Here is an 18,556-nt window from a genome sequence, read left to right on the forward strand (position 1 = left end):
ATCATGTTTTTTATAATATTAGTATGGAGCTTTTGCGTCCTTTTTAATGCTTATAAGCTTCAATCCCTGTTCGTTGTGGCTGTGTGGGAAAACGCCAACAATGCAATTCCTCAGTTTTTAATTTTGTGGGTAACATGAGGGTAAGTAATGCCCAGAGCTGGGTAGATTACTTACAAATTGTCAGTCCAAATTATATGACAAAAAATATAGTTAATAACGTAATCCGTTACTCTACACATTTTATGTACTCCAATCAGATTACTTTAAACCAAACTCATTTATCACATTGATTTAAATAAAATAATCTTGTACTATATTGGTATAGCAATACAAGGAGAAAGAAAATATATTCCATTCGTTGATATAAAAAATATTTACTTACATTTAAGTCAAGGTTTCCCAAACTGGGGTTTGTGAATTAAAATTAATTGCATCATAAAAATGTTATCATGTCAAATTAGTTTACATATGGTTAATCAATACATGGTTAAATAACCCAATGAGTGAAAAATGTAAATAAAAATGAATGCGTTTTATATTGAATAAAATATAAAAGATGAAAAAGAAGAATTCAATTAATTATGCAAAATGCATTGCTATTGTTTGAGTAATATGCAATTATGTAACGAATAAAAAAGCAACCCTAGTTTGATTTCGATTATTTTAAAATGTAAAATAATCTAACTACAAGTAATTAATTTCTGGAATCCAGATTACATGCACCTTTTAAACATGCTGTTGTGCTCCCACAGTGCTCCATGCCGTCCTGCATCGTGGCCTTCCACGTGACCTGTGCGTTCGACCACGGACTCGAGATGCGCACCACTCTGGCAGAGAACGACGAGGTGCGCTTCAAATCCTACTGTCTTGAGCACAGCGGCGTCTCGCGCTCGAGCAGCGGCGGGAATGTGGACCGGCCTTCCGATCTGGCCGTGACGCTTTCGGACCGTTCGAAGCAGGAACAAGCAGAACGGGAGAAAGCCAGCCATCGCAAGCAGAAGCTGCAAGAGCTTGAAGATGAGTTTTACAGTTTAGTGGACCCCAAGGATGTTGCAGAAAGCCTTTCCCTTCCAGATGTTCACGTGGACTTCCTCTTCCAGTACTGGAAGCTGCGACGAAAGGCCAACTTCAACCAGCCGCTGGTGGCCCGCAAGAGGGACGAGGTGGACAATCTGGCCCAGCAGGAGCAGGATGTTTTATATCGCCGTCTGAAGCTCTTCACTCACTTGCGTCAGGATCTGGAGAGGGTGAGTTCAGCTGTTCCCATCTGAAAAGCTCTCAATAATGATTGTTTTCTGACAGGTTTCCTGAACCTTATTTATGCAAACCGGTATTCCAGAGAAGCAGAGCGAGTCTTAAATAACGCTGTCAAGATTCTGACATCACTTGCACTGCGTCTTAACCAGACTTGCTGTGATGCCATGATAAAATGTATCTTTTCCATAATGAGGTGTGGTCACATTCACCAATGTTCAGTTCGGTGGTAATTTCACTGACGAGTAATTTTTTGTCAGCTACATTTTTTTTCACAGATGACAACGAGACGATAACAGACTTTTTGAATGACAAAAACTAAGACGTGAATCTATTGACATTTTTGTCAATGAATAAAAATGAGACGAAAATGTTAGGGAGGGTCATGCAACCCCATAATTTCACCAACAAAGAGAAGTTATCAGAAAACTAAGAAATAAGTCACTGGAACTAGCGCGATCACAAAATATTTGGTATGCTTTGGTAAATATTTAAATCCAAAAGCATCGATCTTTTACTATAATACGGTGATGCATCATAATTAATTAATTTATCAGGATTGAAAATTAGTCACACAGAAATAAAGTGTTATGAACATAGTCTGCTATTCAGTCGAGTCTGTTTCTGTTTTTTTGTCGTCACAATAGCCTGTATACATCACATTTGGAAAGAATGATAATTTCCATATTTTTAGAAATGCTCCCGAACAAAAACAACTTGTGACTGATAATATAAGTTACTAAATAAATACACAGTTTTGATAGAGAATAAGTTGACGTCTGATTTCTTCAAACTGTCATATTTACCATGTTTACTATGGTAATCTTTATGCCTAGCATGCATAGTCTTTTACATTTGCTTATAAATATTTCTGCCTTTTATGCTGATTAAGTTGGCTTGAAAAAGCCAACTTACTGATCTACTATTTAATCTTATTAAGTTGGCTTGAGAGAGCCAACTTACTGATATTCTATTTAAACTTATTATTATTATGTTGGCTTGGCAACAAGCCAACATACTGTTATGCTATTTAAACTTATTTTTATTTTTATTATTATTATTCTTCTGAGAAAAAAATTCTGAACGCTACTCCTCCTAGGGCTTTAAAGCCACAAGCCCCAAACTCGGCAGACACCTGCGGGATAGAGGGGTGGTGTGTGCTATATCTTTTCAGAGTGATCAGACTTAAAGTTTTTTTTTTATTAATTTTTAAATGTAAAAAAAAATAAAAAAATTGCGCCCCTACAGTTGCAATGACATTTAGGGGCGGAGTCGGGTTTCGTTTCACTTTTAAACTGGTTAAAAATACTGCTGCTCAGCCCAGGCTGTCTACACGGAGCCGACAACTAGCGAATTCATTCTTATTTAAGACCTTTTAAAAACGCGATTGCACGCAATCCACACGTTAGAACACACCAAGAGCTAAATTCAGATGTTTCTGAACTGTTTAAAGTAATAACATTATATATTCGCGGCAGCCAACTGCTCGCAAGCTGGCGATGTATTTCTCTGAACACTTGAAGTCCACAGAGAATTTACAGCCTTTCGCATTAAAACACTGCAGCGAAACGGCACAAAACAATTAGAATAATATATTATATGGTTTTAAAGTAGTTTTGGCCACTGTCACGCTGGTCTTAGCTGGTTTCTAACTGAATCATCATGCTGAACGTCACAGTGAGCTCGTGATGTATTTCTCTGAACACTTGAAGTACACATTTACAGCCTTTCACATTAAAACACTGCAGCGAAACGGCACAAAACAATTAGAAGAATATATTACACATATGAAAATGAGTGTTTATATGTGCTTGTGAGATTTCTCTGTCAGGCTTAACGTCGCAGCAATTGCTCAGCGTTGCATAACATGGTAAAGCAGGGAGCTACACTGAGACCAAAAGGGTCGCATGCATCACTGATTATTTTTGTACCTACTTATGTGTTATGCTATGATTTAATATGACCATTTATTAAAACAGAAATGTGTATTTTAAGAATACGTTTTATAACGTGCTCCGAGCATTCAACACATCAAGTTGGCTTCAGCCCCGCGCTGCGGGAAACTGAACTGAGCAGCTGATGGCGCGTGTGCACGAGAGAGAGCCGCGCGTATCGCGGACAGGGACAGCAACACTGAACACTGAACTGAGCTGTCGTTCAGGACGTTCACTTCCTCCTGGACCTGAACGAACAAATTCAAATCGCAGTTTAAATAAACAGAAAAAAGAGCGAAAAGCGAAAGAGCTCAATTCATCAGCGCGGTGTTGTTCAGGGAGCAAGCAGAGACGCGTCTCAAAGTCTTCTTGCTTTTGTACCGACAACAAATACATACAAAATATGTCGAAATACCCGTTTTGGAAAGTGTGTTCGAATAAGTATGTGGTTATGTCTTAAGTGAAAGTAAAGATTTACAAAAAAAAAATCGGATGTGTATCATCATAATGGATGCGTTTGTCTCTTAAAGGGACCGCGCCTAATTTACTAGCTCTGCTGTCAGAGTCTTTAATGTATGAAAATGAAAGTAAATCACTCACTGCTCTTGACTGAATTACCTTGTAGTACAAGAATTTATCCAAAGTCAATCCAAAGATAGAATTGTTTTACTAGTGGGTGCAGGCCACTAGTTCATTTATGTAAGTGAGTATGGCAAAATAGTGATCTGTGAAATATTATACCCACTAATTCTTCATACAGTAGGCTACCAGTGAAATTTATTTAAAAAAATAATAATTAAGGACCTGCCCATGTTTTGCTTAAGTGTTTCTTTCTTTAATTGTTAATGCAACCTTTTCACACCACAGACTGAACCAAATGAAGCATTTCTTGCTTGGTAACTGTTCAACAAAGTATTGATAGTTGTGTAAATATTGTCATACTGACAGTCTGAAGTTTTGGTTGATTCCATTACATATCTTTTTATCAAAGTTATCCGAAATTATCAAGATGAATTTGTTCTGAGTTATTGTCATATATTATTACCAGTTTCTAAACTACAGCAAATAAACTGTGATTATGTGAGAAATGTTGAAGGTGTCTGAATACATTTTGGTTTGATTGTGTATTTTATCTTACAGTGAAGACTATGCAGTGCTATTTTACATTAACAAAAACAAACTTAAAAAAAATGTAAACATTATGTAAATAGCACAAATAAATAAATAGAATGAACATACAGTACAAATTAAACAATTTTAAACAGTGTGTAACTGCATCATCTATACAAACCATTGTGCTTGGACCCCTTATTGTCACGGCGCGGTAGAGACGGCGCCGTGGAAAGAACAAGATCTGGGTCCAAGTGCAGGGAAGAGACACTTTATTATAACAAGAACTCAAAGGCCAACACGGCAAAAACAAAACCAAAACGAATCACAGGGAACACGAGCACGAGAAACACAGGTAATCCACATAGACATTACACTATAGCCAGGCAGAGTGGTGGGTGAGACTGAACTATATACTTGTGAACAAATAGGGAACAGCTGTGTGAGTGAGTATGTGCACAGGTGTACAGAGTGAGTGGATGCAACAGGTGTACAGAGTGAATATGTGAGTGGGTGAAGGTGATGAGTCCGGGAGAAAGGAAGTGGTGCCCTCTGGTGGTGAGAGGGAGGACCACCGGGTCCGGACTCATGACACTTATGATCTCCTTGATTTAAAATGCATTGTTTCAGTTATCTTGTGTGTCGTTGCCCACAACGCGACGGTGGCAGGACTGTGAAATACATACACGAGAAAAATAGGCATTACTTATTTCACATCCAGCTAGACAACCCTGTCATAGCTGTTATCATAGCCCAGGCTTTTTATTAAAAAAAGAAAACAGCAAGGGAGCATGGAAAAAGACTGTTGCAGGTGTATTTTTTATGGCATTATTATTTGTATTTATTTTGCAGCGGGGCAACTCAATGTTGGGCACACAAGTACTGTGGCTCTTTTGCTCCATGGCCAAGATGGCCAAGCCAACATCAAAGTTAGTTCACTAACTTTTAATTCTAGTTATTATTATTCTTCTGAGACTAAAATTTTCAACTGCTACTCCTCCTAGAGCTTTAACTCTACAGACTCCAAACTCAGCCCAGATCTTCAAACTGATCTGAAGTTAGTTGCTATATCTTTTTAGACTGATCGGACTTATACTTTTCATAAAACTGAAGATTAAAAATCATAAAAACTCCCATAGACTTGCATTGAAAAGCCTCTGCTCAACTGAACATTCCGTCAAACTCCAACTGTCAAAAATTCAAATCTAAACACACTGAAGCCCATTAAACTCATAGTCTATGTACTATGTACATATTGTATGTACTATTACTAACCCATTCAAACTCATTCAAACTCATCTATCATGTCATATATATTTATCTATCTATCTATCTATCTATCTATCTATCTATCTATCTATCTATCTATCTATCTATCTATCTATTTCTAATCTATCTATCTATCTATCTATCTATCTATCTATAATCTGTCTGTTTCTAATCTATCTATCTATCTATAATCTGTCTGTTTCTAAACTATCTATCTATCTATCTATCTATCTATCTATCTATCTATCTATCTATCTATCTATCTATCTATCTATCTATCTATAATCTGTCTGTTTCTAATCTATCTATCTATCTATCTATCTATCTATCTATCTATCTATAATCTGTCTGTTTCTAATCTATCTATCTATCTATCTATCTATCTATCTATCTATCTATCTATCTATCTATCTATCTATCTATCTATCTATCTATCTATCTATCTACCTATAATATGTCTGTTTCTAAACTATCTATCTATCTATCTATAATCTGTCTGTTTATAATCTATCTATCTATCTATCTATCTATCTATCTATCTATCTATCTATCTATCTATCTATAATCTGTCTGTTTCTAAACTATCTATCTATCTATAATCTGACTGTTTCTAATCTATCTATTTATCTATCTATCTATCTATCTATCTATCTATCTATCTATCTATCTATCTATCTATCTATCTATCTATATATATATATATATATCTATCTATGTATCTATCTATCTATCTATCTATGTATCTATCTATCTATCTTCATAGCAACACTCTAGCAACTATCCAAACCAACAGACTATCTATCTATCTATCTATCTATCTATCTATCTATCTATCTATCTATCTATCTATCTATCTGTCTATCTATCTATAATCTGTCTGTTTCTAATCTATCTATCTATCTATAATCTGACTGTTTCTAATCTATCTATCTATCTATCTATCTTCATAGCAACACTCTAGCAACTATCCAAACCAACCTAGAAACCACCCAGGGTATCCTAGCAACCACATAGCAACACCTTAGCAACTACTCAGGGTACCCTAGCAACCGCATAGCAACACCCTAGCAACCATCCCAGATACCCTAGCAACCGCATAGCAACACCTTAGCAACCACTCGGGGTACCCTAGCAACCGCATAGCAACACCCTAGCAACCATCCCAGATACCCTAGCAACCGCATAGCAACACCTTAGCAACCACTCGGGGTACCCTAGCAACCGCATAGCAACACCCTAGCAACCATCCCAGATACCCTAGCAACCGCATAGCAACACCTTAGCAACCACTCGGGGTACCCTAGCAACCGCATAGCAACACCCTAGCAACCATCCCAGATACCCTAGCAACCGCATAGCAACACCTTAGCAACCACTCGGGGTACCCTAGCAACCGCATAGCAACACCCTAGCAACCATCCCAGATACCCTAGCAACCGCATAGCAACACCTTAGCAACCACTCAGGGTACCCTAGCAACCGCATAGCAACACCCTAGCAACCATCCCAGGTACCCTAGCAACCGCATAGCAACACCCTAGCAACAACTCAGGGTACCCTAGCAACCGCATAGCAACACCTTAGCAACCACTCCGGGTACCCTAGCAACTGCATAGCAATTATCAAACTTTTTAACTTAACTTAAAATTTAATTTTAAACTCTTTAAACTGGCCAGGCTTTCTCAAGCCAACTTAAAGTTTGTCTTGACGAACTTTTTTATCTAGTTATGTTGGCTTGGCAACAAGCCAACATACTGTTATGCTATTTAAACTTCTTCTTCTTCTTTTTCTTATTATTATTTTTCTGACAGAAATTCTGAACGCTACTCCTCCTAGGGCTTTAAAGCCACAAGCCCCAAACTCGGCAGACACCTGCGGGATAGAGCGGTGGTGTGTGCTATATCTTTTCAGACTGATCAGACTTAAAGTTTTTTTTAAATTAATTTTTAAATGTCAAAATTCATTACCCATAGACTTACATTGTCTGAGAAAAATTGCGCCCCTACAGTTGCAATGACATTTAGGGGAGGGGAGCAGTCAGACGAGAGAAGAATCACTGCTGCTCAGCTCAGGCTGTCTACACGGAGCCGACAACAAGCGAATTCATTCCTATTTAAGACATTTTAAAAACGCTATTGCACGCAATCCACACGTTAGAACACACCAAGAGCTAAATTGAGATGTTTCTGAACTGTTTAAAGTAATAACATGATATATTCGCGGCATCCAACTGCTCGCGAGCTGGCAATGTATTTCTCTGAACACTTGAAGTCCACAGAGAATTTACAGCCTTTCACATTAAAACACTGCAGCGAAACGGCACAAAACAATTAGAATAATATATTAAATGGTTTTAAAGTAGTTTTGGCCACTGTCACGCTGGTCTTAGCTGGTTTCTAACTGAATCATCAGGCTGAACATCACAGCGAGCTCGCGACGTATTCCTCTGAACACTTGAAGTACACATTTACAGCCTTTCACATTAAAACACTGCAGCGAAACGGCACAAAACAATTTGAATAATATATTAAATGGTTTTAAAGTAGTTTTGGCCACTGTCACGCTGGTCTTAGCTGGTTTCTAACTGAATCATCAGGCGGAACGTCACAGTAAACTCGCGCTTCAGCCCCGCACTGCGGGAAACTGGACTGAGCAGCTGATGGCGCGTGTGCACGAGAGAGAGCCGCGCGTCAACACTGAACCGAGCTCTCATTCAGGACGTTCACTTCCTCCTGGACCTGAACGAACAAATTCAAATCGCAGTTTAAATAAACAGAAAAAAGAGCGAAAAGCGAAAGAGCTCAATTCAGCAGCGCGGTGTTGTTCAGGGCAAGCAGAGACGCGTCTCAAAGTCTTCTTGCTTTTGTACCGACAACAAATACATACAAAATATGTCGAAATACCCGTGTTGGAAAGTGTGTTCGAATAAGTATGTGGTTATGTCTTAAGTGAAAGTAAAGAGTTGCAAAAAAAAATCGGATGTGTATCATCATAATGGATGCGTTTGTCTCTTAAAGGGACCGCGCCTAATTTACTAGCTCTGCTGTCAGAGTCTTTAATGTATGAAAATGAAAGTAAATCACTCACTGCTCTTGACTGATTTACCTTGTAGTACAAGAATTTATCCAAAGTCAATCCAAAAATCAGATAGAATTGTTTTACTAGTGGGTGCAGGCCACTAGTTCATTTATGTAAGTGAGTATGGCAAAATAGTGATCTGTGAAATATTATACCCACAAATTCTTAATACTGTAGGCTACCAGTGAAATTGATTAAAAAAATAATAATTAAGGACCTGCCCATGTTTTGCTTAAGTGTTTCTTTCTTTAATTGTTAATGCAACCTTTTCACACCACAGACTGAACCAAATTAAGCATTTCTTGCTTGGTAACTGTTCAACAAAGTATTGATAGTTGTGTAAATATTGTCATACTGACAGCTGTCTGAAGTTTTGGTTGATTCCATTACATATCTTTTTATCAAAGTTATCCGAAATTATCAATATGAATTTGTTCTGAGTTATTGTCATATATTATTACCAGTTTCTAAACTACAGCAAATAAACTGTGATTATGTGAGAAATGTTGAAGGTGTCTGAATACATTTTGGTTTGATTGTGTATTTTATCTTACAGTGAAGACTATGCAGTGCTATTTTAAATTAACATAAACAAACTTAAAAAATGTAAACATTATGTAAATAGCACAAATAAATAAATAGAATGAACATACAGTACAAATTAAACAATTTTAAACAGTGTGTAACTGCATCATCTATACAAACCATTGTGCTTGGACCCCTTATGATCTCCTTGATTTAAAATGCATTGTTTCAGTTATCTTGTGTGTCGTTGCCCACAACGTGACGGTGGCAGGACTGTGAAATACATACACGAGAAAAATAGGCATGACTTATTTCACATCCAGCTAGACAACCCTGTCATAGCTGTTATCATAGCCCAGGCTTTTTATTAAAAAAAGAAAACAGCAAGGGAGCATGGAAAAAGACTGTTGCAGGTGTATTTTTTTATGGCATTATTATGTGTATTAATTTTGCAGCGGGGCAACTCAATGTTGGGCACACAAGTACTTTGGCTCTTTTGCTCCATGGCCAAGATGGCCAAGCCAACATCAAAGTTAGTTCACTAACTTTTAATTCTAGTTATGTTGGCTTGGCAACAAGCCAACATACTGTTATGCTATTTAAACTTCTTCTTTTTCTTATTATTATTTTTCTGACACAGAAATTCTAAACGCTACTCCTCCTAGGGCTTTAAAGCCACAAGCCCCAAACTCGGCAGACACCTGCGGGATAGAGCGGTGCAGGTTGCTATATCTTTTCAGAATGATCAGACTTAAAGTTTTTTTTTAATAAATTTTTAAATGTAAAAACTCATTACCCATAGACTTCCATTGTCTGAGAAAAATCGCGCCCCTACTGGTTGCAATACCCGGAGTTTTGTTTACTTTCACTTTTACATTGGTTAAAAATACAAGTAAATAATACAATTTCCCTCAAACTGACAAGCTAAACCAACATATCTGATTACAGGGGTCAGGGCTCATTAATAATTTATTTCTGGGCAGAGACCAGTCAGACGAGAGAAGAATCACGGCTGGTCAGCTGCTGGAGGCATTGTCTCTTAGAGCTCACAACGAGCGAATTTATTCTTATTTAAGACCTTTTAAAACGGCGATTGCACGCAATCCACACGTTAGAGCACACCAAGAGCTAAATTCAGATGTTTCTGAACTGTTTAAAGTAATAACATGATATATTCGCGGCAGCCAACTGCCCGCGAGCTAGCGATGTATTTCTCTGAACACTTGAAGTCCACAGAGAAATTACAGCCTGTCACATTAAAACACTGCAGCGAAACGGCACAAAACAATTAGAATAATATATTATACACATGAAAATGAGTGTTTATATGTGCTTGTGAGATTTCTCTGTCAGACTGAAAGTCTGCGATGCTCAGCGTTGCATAACATGGTAAAGCAGGGAGCTACACTGCGACAAAAATGTTTTTTTGCATCATTGCAAAAATGCATCAGCATTTGCATCACTGATTATTTTTGTACCTACTTATGTGTTATGCTATGATTTAATATGAGCATTTATTAAAACAGAAATGTGTATTTTAAGAATACGTTTTATAACATGCTCCGAGCATTCAACACATCGAGTTGGCTTCAGCCCCGCGCTGCGGAAAGCTGAGCAGCTGGTGGCTCGCGCTGTGTTCGGTGCGAGAGAGAGCCGCGTCTCGCGAACAGCAACACTGAACTGAGCTCTCGTTCAGGACGTTCACGTCCTCCTGCACCTGAACGAACAAATACGAATCGCAGTTTAAATAAACAGAAAAAAAGAGCGAAAAGCGAAAGAGCTCAATTCAGCAGCGCGGTGTTCTGGTGTTCAGGGAGCAAGCAGAGACGCGTCTCAAACTCTTCTTGCTTTTGTACCGACAACAAATACATACAAAATATGTCGAAATACCCGTGTTGGAAAGTGTGTTCGAAAGATTATGTGTTTATATCTTAAGTCAAAGTAAAGAGTTGCAAAAAAATCGGATGTGTATCGTTATAATGGATGCGTTTGTCTCTTAAGGCGACCGCGTCTAATTGACTAGCTCTGCTCCAGTGTCTTTAATGTATGAAAATGAAAGTAAATCAATCACTGTCTTGACTTAATTACCTTGTAGTACAAGAATTTATCCAAAGTCAATCCAAAAATCAGATAGAATTGTTTTACTAGTGGGTGCAGGCCACTAGTTCATTTATGTAAGTGAGTATGGAAAAATAGTGTGTGAAATCTGTGAAATATTATACCCAAAAATTCTTTATACTGTAGGCTACCAGTGAAATTGATTTAAAAAATAATAATAATTAGGGACCTGACCATGTTTTGCTTAAGTGTTTCTTTCTTTACAAGTATACTTTCTTTCTGTACAACTCTAACCCCAGCTACAAGACAGAGCAATGCACTGTGTCTACTGTAAGAAATAGAACAAGGCATGTGGTTTAAAAGATGGCAAGTAAAACAAAAAGCACATCTGTATGCAATACAGTTTCATTATTGTTCATTTTTATCCAGTAATTACTATAAATAATTTGGGCGACCAAATTATGTTTTGTGCCAGTAACTGAAAAAGTGGTGACTGATAAGAGCCACCAGTGGAAAAAGTTAGTGTAGTTCCCTGTGGTAAAGTCATTTATATATATTTTTAAGAGCATCTTAAAATAAAATATATATTCAGAATGCACACAATCCACCCTTTAGAACACAACGAGAGCAAAATCCAGGGGTTTTTGTGCCGTGTATGTGTGCAAAACGCAATATTTGACATTGTGAAGGGAAAAAAAGTCACATGACAGCCGTGTTTTGGGGCGAGATCGGACAAATAAATACACATTTCATTCACACTGACAAGCTAAACCAACATATGTTATTATTATCGGGTCAGATCTCATTAATAAATTATGTCTCACACAATCCACCCATTAGAACACAAGAAGAGCAGAATTCAGGTGTTTTTTAGCTGTGTATGTGTGCAAAATGAAATATCAGAGCGATACAGCTTATGAATACTGGAAGAAAAAAAAGTCCATCTCTCCAGCTTCAAAGGACAGTGACTAAGGCATTTCATCGGTAGATCGGACAAATCAAGTACACGATTATTTAAAAATTCATAATAACTTGGCGAATATAAACGAAAACACATGAACATAAACTATTGAGAAATAAATCGAAAATAGGTATTGATGCTGGATTGAATATTAAAAGAGATTGCATTCACCAGCTGCTTTCAGTATGTTGTCCACACGATGGCGCCACAGGATAAATACTAAATACTTCAAGCTATATTTAGAGACAAAGCAGTTCTTGCAAATAAATACATAAATATCCTATTTTCAAGTAAATTATGATTCCTTCTGTGAGTACTATTATATGCACAACGTGAAAATAGAGTCAAATTGAATGGTATTTAGGAGATTATAGTTTTAGCATTATTACTATATTGGGCCTTATTGAAGTTTATAAAAAATTATAATGAATATTTATAAATGTTTTATTTATGCACATAAATAAATTTGAAATATTACACGAGTTTGAATGAGTTTAAATTGATTAGAAATAGTTAATAGAAGCAAAGTTTGATTGAGTCTAATGGGATTTGGAGCTTGGCTCATCTGAACATCGTGACAATTAAAGTCTAAGGGATTTTTATGATTTTTATTATTTATTTTTATTAAAACCGTAAGTCCAATAAGTTAGAAAAAATATAGCACACCTCATCTGTTCAAAGACTTGAACATCATCTCCTAGATATTACATTTTAACATATTTTAATAGTATTGCCAATATTTTTATCAAGTTATCACACATTACTGAAAAAGTGAAGAAAGGACACTGATAGTTATCTATTTTCATGTTGTGCATATAATAGTACTCACAAAAGGACTCATAATTTACTTGAAAAGATACATGTCCATTGTGTAACTGCATCATTTATACACACCATTGTGCTTGGACCCCTTTTGATCTCCTTGATTTAAAATGCATTGTTTCAGAGTGTGTCGTTGCCCACAATGCGACGGTGACAGGACTGTGAAATACATACACGAGAAAAATAGGCATGACTTATTTCACATCCAGCTAGACAACCCTGTCGTAGCTGTTATCATAGCCCAGGCTTTTTATTAAAAAAGAAAACAAAGGGACCATGGAAAAAGACTGTTGCAGGTGTATTTTTTATGGTATTATTTTTTTTATTTTTTTGCAGCAGGGCAACTCAAGAATGTTGTGCACACAAGTACTGTGGCTCTTTTGCCCCATGGCCAAGATGGCCAAGCCAACATCAAAGTTAGTTCACTAACTTTTAATTCTAGTTATGTTGGCTTGGCAACAAGCCAACATACTGTTATGCTATTTAAACTTATTTTTATTTTTATTATTATTATTCTTCTGAGAAAAAAATTCTGAACGCTACTCCTCCTAGGGCTTTAAAGCCACAAGCCCCAAACTTGGCAGACACCTGCGGGATAGAGGGGTGGTGTGTGCTATATCTTTTCAGAGTGATCAGACTTAAAGTTTTTTTTTTATTAATTTTTAAATGTAAAAAAAAAATAAAAAAATTGCGCCCCTACAGTTGCAATGACATTTAGGGGCGGAGTCGGGTTTCGTTTCACTTTTAAACTGGTTAAAAATACTGCTGCTCAGCCCAGGCTGTCTACACGGAGCCGAGAACTAGCGAATTCATTCTTATTTAAGACCTTTTAAAAACGCGATTACACGCAATCCACACGTTAGAACACACCAAGAGCTAAATTCAGATGTTTCTGAACTGTTTAAAGTAATAACATTATATATTCGCGGCAGCCAACTGCTCGCGAGCTGGCGATGTATTTCTCTGAACACTTGAAGTCCACAGAGAATTTACAGCCTTTCGCATTAAAACACTGCAGCGAAACGGCACAAAACAATTAGAATAATATATTATATGGTTTTAAAGTAGTTTTGGCCACTGTCACGCTGGTCTTAGCTGGTTTCTAACTGAATCATCATGCTGAACGTCACAGTGAGCTCGCGATCATGTATTTCTCTGAACACTTGAAGTACACTTACAGCCTTTCACATTAAAACACTGCAGCGAAACGGCACAAAACAATTAGAAGAATATATTACACATATGAAAATGAGTGTTTATATGTGCTTGTGAGATTTCTCTGTCAGGCTTAACGTCGCAGCAATTGCTCAGCGTTGCATAACATGGTAAAGCAGGGAGCTACACTGAGACCAAAAGGGTCGCATGCATCACTGATTATTTTTGTACCTACTTATGTGTTATGCTATGATTTAATATGACCATTTATTAAAACAGAAATGTGTATTTTAAGAATACGTTTTATAACGTGCTCCGAGCATTCAACACATCAAGTTGGCTTCAGCCGCGCGCTGCGGTAAACTAAACTGAGCAGCTGATGGCGCGTGTGCACGAGAGAGAGCCGCGCGTATCGCGGACAGGGACAGCAACACTGAACAGAGCTGTCGTTCAGGACGTTGACTTCCTCCTGGACCTGAACGAACAAATTCAAATCGCAGTTTAAATAAACAGAAAAAAGAGCGAAAAGCAAAAGAGCTCAATTCAGCAGCGCGGTGTTGTTCAGGGAGCAAGCAGAGACGCGCCTCAAAGTCTTCTTGCTTTTGTACCGACAACAAATACATACAAAATATGTCGAAATACCCGTGTTGGAAAGTGTGTTCGAATAAGTATGTGGTTATGTCTTAAGTGAAAGTAAAGATTTGCAAAAAAAAATCGGATGTGTATCATCATAATGGATGCGTTTGTCTCTTAAAGGGACCGCGCCTAATTTACTAGCTCTGCTGTCAGAGTCTTTAATGTATGAAAATGAAAGTAAATCACTCACTGCTCTTGACTAATTACCTTGTAGTACAAGAATTTATCCAAAGTCAATCCAAAAATAAGATAGAATTGTTTTACTAGTGGGTGCAGGCCACTAGTTCATTTATGTAAGTGAGTATGGCAAAATAGTGATCTGTGAAATATTATACCCACTAATTCTTCATACAGTAGGCTACCAGTGAAATTGATTTAAAAAAATAATAATTAAGGACCTGCCCATGTTTTGCTTAAGTGTTTCTTTCTTTAATTGTTAATGCAACCTTTTCACACCACAGACTGAACCAAATTAAGCATTTCTTGCTTGGTAACTGTTCAACAAAGTATTGATAGTTGTGTAAATATTGTCATACTGACAGTCTGAAGTTTTGGTTGATTCCATTACATATCTTTTTATCAAAGTTATCCGAAATTATCAAGATGAATTTGTTCTGAGTTATTGTCATATATTATTACCAGTTTCTAAACTACAGCAAATAAACTGTGATTATGTGAGAAATGTTGAAGGTGTCTGAATACATTTTGGTTTGATTGTGTATTTTATCTTACAGTGAAGACTATGCAGTGCTATTTTACATTAACAAAAACAAACTTAAAAAAAGTAAACATTATGTAAATAGCACAAATAAATAAATAGAATGAACATACAGTACAAATTAAACAATTTTAAACAGTGTGTAACTGCATCATCTATACAAACCATTGTGCTTGGACCCCTTATGATCTCCTTGATTTAAAATGCATTGTTTCAGTAATCTTGTGTGTCGTTGCCCACAACGCGACGGTGGCAGGACTGTGAAATACATACACGAGAAAAATAGGCATGACTTATTTCACATCCAGCTAGACAACCCTGTCATAGCTGTTATCATAGCCCAGGCTTTTTATTAAAAAGAGAAAACAGCAAGGGAGCATGGAAAAAGACTGTTGCAGGTGTATTTTTTTATGGCATTATTATGTGTATTAATTTTGCAGCGGGGCAACTCAATGTGGGGCACACAAGTACTTTGGCTCTTTTGCTCCATGGCCAAGATGGCCAAGCCAACATCAAAGTTAGTTCACTAACTTTTAATTCTAGTTATTATTATTATTCTTCTGAGCCAAATTTTAAACACTATCTCCTCCTAGAGCTTTCAAGCTAGAACCACCAAACTCGGGTCAGACCTTCAGACTGGTCTGACTCGGGTTGCTATATCTTTTCTAACTGATTCGGCTTATGGTTTTCGTAAACCAGACTACCAAAACCACCTTAAATCCCATAGACTTTCATTGCGGGGGTACAAACTTTTGAAAAATAAGGCTTATAATATATTTAAGCTGTCTACTACCAGGGCAAACCTTAAAAACTCTCTACTGAGAATACAGCTAAAACCAGCCTAAGCTGATCAGTTGTTTTGGCTAGTCTCCCAAACTGGTTTTTAAGTGGTTTTGACCACTCTCACGCTGGTCTTAGCTGGGTTTTAGCTGGTTTTTACTGAATCCACTGTTTTTAGCTGGTTTTTGCCAGATTCGCATAGAAACATGCTAACAACATGCTAGTTACTCACTAATCAGACTAGAAACATACTTCTAACAAGTTTTAAAGTGGTTTTGGCCACTGTCACGCTGGCCTTAGCTGGTTTTAGGTGGTTTTCTTTACTGAATCAACTGGTTTTAGCTAGATTATCATAGAAACATGTTAATACCATGTTAGTAACTTGCTAATCAGACTAGAAACATACTTCTAACATGGTTTAAAGTGGTTTTGGCCACTGTCAAGCTGGCTTTAGCTGGTCTTAGCTGGTTTAAGGTGGTTTTCTTTAATGAATCAACTGGTTTTAGCTAGATTAATCATAAAAACATATTAACAACATGTTAGTAATTTGCTAATCAGTCTAGAAACATACTTCTAACATGGTTTAAAGTGGTTTTGGCCACTGTCAAGCTGGCTTTAGCTGGTCTTAGCTGGTTTTAGGTGGTTTTCTTTACTGAATCAACTGGTTTTAGCTAGATTATCATAGAAACATGTTAACAACATGTTAGTAACTTGATAATCAGACTAGAAACATACTTCTAACATGGTTTAAAGTGGTTTTGGCCACTGTCAAGCTGGCTTTAGCTGGTCTTAGCTGGTTTTAGGTGGTTTTCTTTACTGAATCAACTGGTTTTAGCTAGATTATCATAGAAACATGTTAACAACATGTTAGTAACTTGATAATCAGACTAGAAACATACTTCTAACATGGTTTAAAGTGGTTTTGGCCACTGTCAAGCTGGCTTTAGCTGGTCTTAGCTGGTTTTAGGTGGTTTTCTTTACTGAATCAACTGGTTTTAACTAGATTATCATAGAAACATGTTAATAACATGCTAGTAACTTGCTAATCAGACTAGAAACATACTTCTAACATGGTTTAAAGTGGTTTTGGCCACTGTCAAGCTGGTCTTAGCTGGTTTCTAACTGCAACATGCTAATCATGCTAAAATCATGCTAGCAACATGCTAGTCGCATGCTAATCATGCTAAAATCATGCTAGCAACATGCTAATCATGCTAAAATCATGCTAGCAACATGCTAGTCGCATGCTAGTCATGCTAGAGACATGCTAGCAACATGCTAATCATGCTAAAATCATGCTAGCAACATGCTAGTCGCATGCTAATCATGCTAGAATCATGCTAGCAACATGCTAATCATGCTAATCATGCTAAAATCATGCTAGCAACATGCTAGTCGCATGCTAATCATGCTAAAATCATGCTAGCAACATGCTAGTCGCATGCTAATCATGCTAAAATCATGCTAGCAACATGCTAATCATGCTAAAATCATGCTAGCAACATGTTAGTCGCATGCTAATCATGCTAAAATCATGCTAGCAACATGCTAATCATGCTAAAATCATGCTAGCAACATGCTAGTCGCATGCTAGTCATGCTAGAGACATGCTAGCAACATGCTAATCATGCTAGCAACATGCTAGTCGCATGCTAATCATGCTAGAATCATGCTAGCAACATGCTAATCATGCTAATCATGCTAAAATCATGCTAGCAACATGCTAGTCGCATGCTAATCATGCTAAAATCATGCTAGCAACATGCTAGTCGCATGCTAATCATGCTAAAATCATGCTAGCAACATGCTAATCATGCTAGAAACATGCTAGCAACATGCTAATCATGCTAGAAACATGCTAGCAACATGCTAATCATGCTAGCAAAATGTTAGTTACATGCTAACAACATGCTAATCATGCTACAAAAATGTTAGCAACATGCTAGCAACATGCTAATCATACTAGAAACATGTTAGCAAAATGCTAATAATGCTACAAACATGCTAGCGACATGCTAGCAACATGCTAATCATGCAACAAACATATTAGCAAAATGCTAATCATGCTAACAAAATGCTAGTGAAATGTTAACAACATGCTAATCATTCTACAAACATGCTAGTGGAATGCTAGCAACATGCTAATCATGCTAGCAAAATGCTAATCATGCTACAAACATGCTAACGACATGCTAGTCACTTGCTAATCATGTTAATAAAATGCTAGCAACATGAAAATCATGCTAGAGACATGCT

The 18,556-nt window shown here is 37.1% G+C and overlaps 1 protein-coding gene across 4 annotated transcripts in view; it reads left to right on the top strand.

The window, feature by feature from the left end:
• The window catches only part of LOC127941341 (protein Jade-1), a 56,070-nt gene that overhangs the window by 19,799 nt on the left and 17,715 nt on the right, over positions 1-18,556 (top strand). For all 4 annotated transcript variants that reach the window (XM_052536328.1, XM_052536327.1, XM_052536329.1 and 1 more), the window contains exon 9: positions 753-1,247. In XM_052536328.1, the coding sequence (XP_052392288.1) occupies positions 753-1,247 (495 nt within the window). The remainder of the gene's footprint in view (positions 1-752; positions 1,248-18,556) is intronic.

Source organism: Carassius gibelio, chromosome A21 (genome assembly GCF_023724105.1).
Source record: "Carassius gibelio isolate Cgi1373 ecotype wild population from Czech Republic chromosome A21, carGib1.2-hapl.c, whole genome shotgun sequence".
In the NCBI taxonomy this organism is placed as follows: Eukaryota; Metazoa; Chordata; class Actinopteri; order Cypriniformes; family Cyprinidae; genus Carassius; species Carassius gibelio.